Raw genomic sequence first — 8,101 nt, forward strand, 5'->3', positions numbered from 1 at the left:
GGAGGGGTCTGCACATGCATCATCAGTATTCACGGGCCGCACACCTGTGTCCCATGGGCCTGGGAGAGGTCTGCACATGCATCATCAGTATTCACTGGGCCGCACACCTGTGTCCCGTGGGCCTGGGAGAGGTCTGCACACAGCCCGGCCTGCATCCCCTCTTCCTCCTCGTGCCTGTGGCTCACCAGGAGCTCCAATATCTGTGGGACCTTGATAGCTCCAGTTCTGCAGGTCCTCAGTGGCCAGCATGGCTCTCCCAGTTCCACCAGGTGGACCTGAGCCACCCACACTGCAGTGAGAGGGAGTGAGATGCTTCGCCTGAGGCTGCTCAGCCAGTCAGGGGCCTCCTTTGTGCTGTGTCGCTGCAGCTTTAGAGTGTGCTGCAGTGGGCTTCCCTGCGTCTGGACCTCCGGCCTGTGGTGTCAGGGACCTGGGCCAGGCCCTGCCTCACGCTGCTGATTTCCCAGACAACATTCCCGTCTCCTCAGTGAGCAGATGGGGCTGGCACTGAGTACCTGAGGTGTCCCCGACCCTCTTGATTTTTCTGCAGAAAGACATCCTCATGCACCGATGGCGGTACCCGTCTCTCTCCCTCCATGGCATTGAAGGCGCCTTCTCTGGTTCGGGGGCCAAGACCGTGATTCCCAGGAAGGTGGTCGGCAAGTTCTCCATCAGGCTCGTGCCGAACATGACTCCCGAAGTCGTCAGTGAGCAGGCATGTGGGGCCGGGACACGGGGTGGGGCCAAAGTGTCTGGGCAGAGACTTGGGTAGCCAAGGCTCTTACTCGGCAAACACCCAGCCACACGTGCCCAGACTTCCTGGCTCCAGCCAAGTCAGTAATTATGACATTCGCAGTTCAGAAGCTAATCAGAGATAATGCATCCCATGGAAGTTACTGACGAGGCAGGCCAAAATCTGGCCTTTGACCTCACCCCAAGGCTCCAGACCAAACACGAACATTGGGCCAAGCATGTTCTGGTCCAAGTCCTGGAGCCACCCCCACCATGGTGCCGTGTAGAGGGGACTGGTGGCTGGAGGTCAGCCCAGCTTCTGACTGTCCTCCTCAGCTGGGATTCATGGGGAGGTGGAGTCAGAGTCTTCCTGCTGGAAACAAGAGCCTGGGGCTAGCCCTGCATGCTGAACACTGAGGTCTGGGCACGAGGAGGAGTCCCCAGGTTTGCGCCTGGCCCTATCCCGGGTCTGGATGTGATATAGCCTGTGGTCATTTATGAAGCGCCTCACTCTGCTCAGGCTGCCACAATAAAGACCACAGGTGGGGTGGCTTACGTGGCAGAAATGGATTCCTTACTGTTTCGGAGGCAGGTGAGTCCAGGACCAAGCTGCCATAGCTGTGGCATCTGACGAGGCTTCCGTCTGGCTGTGGCCACTGCCCCCGCGTGTCCTCACGTGGCGGAGGGCAGGCCCTCGGCATCTTCTCACCCAGGCCGAATCCTGCCCTTCTAGCTTCATTTAACCTTTGTCAAAATAAGGTTTAGAAAAAGGAAAAAAAAAAGTACCAAAGAAAAAAAGCCAAGCTTTTCAAGAATTCAAGTTAGTTTTATTCAGGCATCTCTCTGAGGACTGCAGACTGCGGCCCGGGGCCCAGGAGCTGCCTTCGAGAGGCTCAGCCAGGCTGCTCTGAGAGCGAGCGACTCAGCCCACAGTTCCTCTGCTGGCGGCGGAGCTTGAATGCACGCAGAAGCACATCGCGCCTGCTCGGATGTTACATTCCAGCAGAGCCACGAGGCTCGGTGTAAGAGCACGTGTGGTTACAGGTCACAGAGGCACGACCACTAACGTGGTCAGGTGGTCAGGCACTATCTTGCCTGTGGGAAAAGATAAGGACAGGGTCATTTATCTCCTAAGGAATGCAGCGATCGAGGCAAGAGAGGGGGCAGTATGTGCCCTCCCCTGCTTTGTCTTCAAAGCATCTTTCCCGAAAGCTGCAGGTAGGGGTAGGGTCTGCTTGCCAGGAAGAGGCTGGCAAGCAGAACGGGGCACACACAGCTTCTCGCGTTTGTCACTTTGTCTCACACCTTAGTTACTTCTGTGAAGTCCCTGTCTCCAAATGGAGTCACATGGAGTTTAGGGCTCTGGAGGCATGCAAACATTCTGTCCGTAATATAAAGCAGATCAGGGAACATTGCTTTCCAACTTAATTTAAATAGTATCATCATTTGGAAGATCTTTTGAAAGAGTGAATTGCTTGAAATTAAAACATTGCCTTTTACCTTGAAATCACGGGGTTTTATTTTTTGATAAGAAATCCCATTTCTTTAGTTATGTAGCTGAGTATTAAGCAACAGAAAATGAGGCTCATCGTAGACTCAGCACAGCCCATCGCAGACCTGTCCTAGGCCGACGCGGGCCGCTGTAGCGCCCTGCTAGCAGACTCGGAGGTCACAGGCTTGGATCAGATGCCGAGCTTCTAAAGTATCGTATGTCTCCATTCTGTTTGCGGTTTAGGTCACAAGCTACCTAACTCAGAAGTTTGCCGAACTCCACAGCCCCAACAAGTTCAAGGTGTCCATGGGCCATGGTGGGAAGCCGTGGGTCTCCGACTTCAGTCACCCTCATTACATGGCTGGGAGAAGAGCCCTGAAAACAGGTTGGACACTCCCCTTGCAGACGCGTGTTGAGCCCTTCGTGTGTCTGATGGGACTCTGTTATATCTCGTGGGCGCATAGCTGCGTCGGGCACTGCTGTGGCACGTGGGCATGCAGTTAAGTCAGCAGGAGGACAGCCAATGTGTGGGATGAGCCTGGGCCCCTGGCGGGCCTCCCCCAGGGTCTGAGCGCTACTGAGTCTTGGTCTGGGACAGATCCCCAGCCCTGGGGTCCCAAAGCTCACCATTTATTTTATTTCATTTCCCACAGTTTTTGGTGTTGAGCCAGACTTGACCAGGGAAGGCGGCAGTATTCCCGTGACCTTGACCTTCCAGGAGGCTACAGGCAAGAACGTCATGCTGCTGCCTGTGGGGTCGGCTGATGACGGAGCCCACTCCCAGAATGAGAAGCTCAACAGGTGAGAGGCCAGGGAGAGGCCCCAGTTGGCGTCTCCTGCACAGCTTCCCTCTGGCCCCCGTGCGCCGCCGCCCCCCCACCCACCGTGTGCAGCCTCACCTCCGAGAAGGTGTGAAGTGACCCGCCCTCCTACATTTGTGTGAAGTGAGAACATCAAATGGGAGGTGGGATGAGGTCTTGCGGGAGGGGGTGTTATCAACAGGGTTCATGCAGGGCTCTGTTTATCTCTGTACTTCATCCACCCTCTCTCCCCTTCCTTTTTTTTCTGTTCATTTTTCTGTTTCCTTTTTGAGAAATTGCAGTGTCATTGCTAACTGTATGCGTTACTGCTTTGACACATCCCTGACTTGGGTGGACGTGATGGGGATTCTTCCACAACAGAGCGGGCGCAGCCTCTGAGCCGGTCCTGAGAGCAGGAGGGGCCCAGCAGGCGGGGGTCTCAGGCAGTTCTAGGAGGGGCCTCTGACCCCTAGAATTGCTGAGGAGGGCAGAAGACAAGGATGTGTCCTAGGGTAACCAAGGCAGACGATCAGGGACTAAGAGGCAAAGACCCTTCAGGAAGGAGAGACGGGGAGACAGAGGCCTGGCTGTGGGGAGTGGTGGGGAGGCCTGGTCTTCAGAGACAAGCGGGCAATGGGAGGAGCCCATGATCCAAGCTTGACATTTACTACCTGGGCACTAGGGGACCAGGACTGGTCTCTGGGCTCAGCAGTCAGACTCAAGCTGCACTTAAGAACTGAGGGACTGAATTCTGAAAGCAAGCAGAGCTCAGGGCCCCCAGGCTGGGATGGGGGTGCTCCCCAGGAAGAAGGCAGACTGTGTCCGGGCTCGGGAGGAATCACCCACGCCTGGGTGTTGGCCCACGACACCAGCTGACATGATGCTGTGTTCCTCACTACTAGGCGTAACTACATAGAGGGAACCAAGATGCTGGCCGCATACCTGTATGAGGTCTCCCAGCTGAAGGAGTAGGTCCGGCTCCTTGTGCTACTTCCAGCGAGAAGGAATCCCGCCCTGACCTCGCCCTTTTCCGACTTGCCCAGGGGAGTGGATGTTCCCTGTTTCCTTTCCCTTCTGTCAGGTTATCCATGACTTCGGAGAACAGACACAAATGAATCCAGCTGTCCACGGGTGTAGCTACCCAATGGGTTTATGAGTGACCTGAAGTCACAGTTGAGTAACCCTGGGTAGGTTCTCAGAGTGGTCGGGATGGCTTGACCTGCAGAAAATACCCAAGGTCCGAAAGCACAAGGTCCATGGAAAGTTCTGGCTGTTGGCCGGGCATGACAGCTCACACCTATGATCCCAGCTCTTTGGGAGGCCAAGGCAGGAGGATCACTTGAGGCCAGGAGTCTGAGACCAGCCTAGGCATCAAAACAAGACTGTCTCCACAAAAAGTTTAAGAAATTAGCCGGACATGATGGTGTATGCCCGTAGTCTCAGCCACTCAGGAGGCTTGAGACCAAGAGTTGGAGCCTGCAGTGAGCTATGATCGCACCTCTACACTCCACTTGGGCAGTGTAGCAGGACCCTGTCTCTACAAAAAGCCTTTTAAAAATGAGCCAGGTGTGGTGGCACATGCCTGTCCCAGCCACTCAGGATACGGAGGTAGGACGGCTGCTTGAGACAGAGTTGGAGGCTGCAGTGAGCCGTGACTGCCCCCACTGCACTGCAGCCCGGGTGCAGAACGAGGCCCCATCTCAAAAGTAACAAGTTCTGCTTGTCATTGAATTGAGATGAACAGAGCGCTCGATGCTTTCCGCCTTGTCTCAGGTGATGCGTTGCACATTTGGGACATTTGGAAAGGAAATGAGGAAAGGAGTCTGGGGCCTCCCTGATCTCTCACTGTCTGCAGGTCCTGCCCTTTTCTCAGGACCTTCACCATTACTGGTGTTTTCCTCTCTTCTCTTTAGTATGATCCTCAACACCTCACCTAACTGGAAGATGATTTTGTCTCAGTCTGCGCTCCTCAATAAAAAGTCAACATGGCACCTCTAAAACAACCGCTCTGTCTGAGTTGCTCGTGGCGTGCGCACCGTGCTTGTTGAAAGGTGTCTGGTTGATGGTGTCAGCTCAGGGCAGGGACAGCAGGCAGGACCAGGAAAACCACCCAGGTCTTCCCAAGCAAGCACTCCCTTCCTCGTCCACACAAGTAGAGGTCACTCAGCTCCCTGTGCGTCCCAAGAAGTGTCCCTGTCCCTGTTCCTTACAGCTGTGGGATCACAGGAAGTCCAGCTGGCTTAAACATTGATTGGCCCAGTTGACATAAAAGAACAGAGTAAACTCAATGAAAGGAAAAGGCTCCCTGAAGTGGTTGGTTCCAGGGCTAGGCGGGGAAAATGTGAGATGAGTCTTGAGCCTCTCACATCAGAATGTAAGGATGTGCTCCTGAAGGCATGGGGCTGCGTCCAAGGACACAGGAGCCAGCCTGGAAGAGCTTACAGTGGCCCCAGGGAGCAATTGGAGTGAGAAAATAGCAGTAGTGTTGGATTTTTACCATGGAATAAATAACAGTCCATGAGTCTTTACTAATATAAATAAATCAAGTGACAAAGTGGGTGAGAAGGGGCGCTTTGATGAAGAATCTCCACTAACGTGGGTGGGAGGTGGGAGGTGGGAGATCAAAGCTGGAGCACCTGCTGCTGCGGACGAGACCCCTGACACACTCTAAAATTGGTAGGCAAAGGTTTAAGGAATGGGATATGTGCATAGCTTGAATGCACCCCCCAAGGGGAAAACGGTAATTTCACAGTAGAGAGACCTGGCAGGCGCCACCCTCAGATCAAAATGAACCTCAGTGTAATGACACGTCCGCATCAGGCACTCCTGACACCACTCCCTGAGGAGGACATGCCAGTTCTGGGAACATCACACTCATCATGAAAAAAAATCACACAAACTCAAATGGATGAAACATGAGGAAAATCTGTAGTTGGTTTTATGCAGATGTGAATCTCTTTGTTTTGATCATTGTGCTGTGGCTGTGTGAGAGGATAGCTGGGTGAAGTGTATCTGGGGACCCTCTATGACTTGCATCTTCTAAGTCTCCTACCATTTCAAAGTAAAAACAAAAAAAGAAGACAAGAGTAGTGGCTTTAGGTACAGCTGGACCCAGCACTCAGTGCTATCTGGGCTTGTGGCTCCGACTCAGCTCCTCCATCGGAACTGTGATAAATGCATTCTTTCAGCTTCTAGTCCTGCAGAAAGAACTGCAGGGTCTGGATCTCCCCCAGAAATCCCAGCAGTAGCTGCTGGTGGCTCATGCATGTGAGCTGCATACGGGAACCCATGCTGAGAGATGAGTGCTGCAGTTTGAATGTTTCTCTCCTCCCAAACCTGTGTTGGAATTTAATAGCCATTGTAACACGGTAGGAGGCAGGACTCGAAGAGGGGATCAGGCCGTGGGAGCTCTGCCCTCCTGATTGGGTGAATGCTGTTACTGTAGGAGGGGCTCCTTACTAAAGGACTCCTTTGGCCTTTTGCTCTCTACCCCTCTCTGAGTCCTCGTGCTACGGGATGACACAGCCAAAAGGCCCTCGCAAGGTGCTGGCCCCTCTACCTTGGGCCTCCCAGCCTCCAGAACCATGAACCAATACATCTCTGCTCATCGTAAATTACCTAGTCTTTGGCATTGTGTTACAGCAGCACAAAGCAGCCCGAGGCAGTCATCGTGCTAATACCTGCGGCACCCTGCATGGCTCAGGGCAGTCAGGTTACCCTGGAAGCAAGTGTGAGGTCAACACCTCTGGAAGTGCTAGGAGAGGGTGACCTCCCAGAGGAATCAGAGTGGTGTTCTACTAGAAGGCCGATGACTCCTGGGTAAAGTCACCTCTGTCAATGCTCACCTCTGTCTGCAAGCTCAGTTCCTAATGGAATCTCCAGGGGTACAAGGGCCGTCTCGACAGCTCCACATCCCAAGCCTGACCCATGATCAGAGAAGTGCCTAAGTTGAGGTGGCATGAACGTTTGCACACATCCAGGCTGCTTTATGTTAGAAGCTGGGCTGGCCTGCCACTAGCTGCTTTTGATGTAAGTAACAGATATCAACAAATAGCAAAAGTGGCATCTTGTAAAACCCTGGACTGAATGGGTCTGACTAACTGCTGGTCCTGTGAACTTGAGCCTCAGCGTCCTGTGTCAGAAGAGCACAAACCACTTTCTCAGAGAGGTTATGAAGACAGAAATGACCCTGTGACTCGTTTGCAAAGTATGAGGAACTGTTCCCACTCATGCATGGAGCTGGATCTTCTCAAGTGGGAAACGGGCGTGGTAAATAGTTGTTTCAGCCTGTGTAATCTGGGACCAGTTTTTTTTAAACCAGGTCTATTTAAATCATCACTATTTATATAATTCATGTTACAAAGGGCTTTAAAGATGTCTGTCTGATGCTTCATTGCATCCCAGTGAAATAGGAGGGTTTGTCCCCGTGCTACAGAGGGGACAGGCCTGAGAGGCCATGTGGTGGCCCGTGGTCACTCCGCTCCTGGGAGGCAGCCTAGGGACCCAAGCCTTCCCCTCTTCCCTTCCCCTCGCTGGGGGACACTCATGCCCTCCCCACCGTGGCAGGAGGCCAGTTGTTCCTGGCGCACACTTGGCGTCCCACCTTCCCCACTGAGGTGTGAGTTTCTCCTTTTGGTTTCCCCCGGGGTGATTTATTTTTGACAGCTTTGTTAAGGTACAATTCATATACCAAACAATCCAGCTGTTTATTGTGAACAATTCAGTGGCTTCTTGTATAGTCACAGAGTTGCACAACCATACCACAATTGATTTCAGAACATTTTCATGGCCCACAAAAGAAACCCAATACTTATAAGCTATCACCTCCCCCACACACTGAGCCCTATCCCACTCAGGTCCAAGCATCCACTAATCTATTTTCTGTCTCTATGGACTTTCATATAAATGGAATTATACAATATATGGCCTTTGGTTTTTTAAGAAACAGGGTCATGCTCTGTCACCCAGGCTGGAACACAGTGGTGCCATCTCGGCTCACTGTAGCTTCAACCTCCTGAGTTCAGGTGATCCTCCAGCCTCAGCCTCTCAATTAGCTAGGACTACAGGGTGCATGACT

At 53.0% G+C, this 8,101-nt stretch overlaps 1 protein-coding gene across 3 annotated transcripts in view; it reads left to right on the plus strand.

Moving 5' to 3' along the window:
- The window catches only part of CNDP2 (carnosine dipeptidase 2), a 23,271-nt gene extending 18,247 nt beyond the window's left edge, over positions 1–5,024 (plus strand). For all 3 annotated transcript variants that reach the window (XM_017527550.2, XM_017527548.2, XM_037738141.1), the window contains 4 exons: positions 551–715; positions 2,468–2,609; positions 2,878–3,025; positions 3,927–5,024. In XM_017527550.2, the coding sequence (XP_017383039.1) occupies positions 551–715; positions 2,468–2,609; positions 2,878–3,025; positions 3,927–3,996 (525 nt within the window). In that variant the 3' untranslated portion in view covers positions 3,997–5,024. The remainder of the gene's footprint in view (positions 1–550; positions 716–2,467; positions 2,610–2,877; positions 3,026–3,926) is intronic.
- The last annotated feature ends 3,077 nt before the right edge of the window (positions 5,025–8,101 follow it).

Source organism: Cebus imitator, unplaced genomic scaffold (assembly GCF_001604975.1).
Source record: "Cebus imitator isolate Cc_AM_T3 unplaced genomic scaffold, Cebus_imitator-1.0 Scaffold49, whole genome shotgun sequence".
Taxonomy (NCBI): domain Eukaryota; kingdom Metazoa; phylum Chordata; class Mammalia; order Primates; family Cebidae; genus Cebus; species Cebus imitator.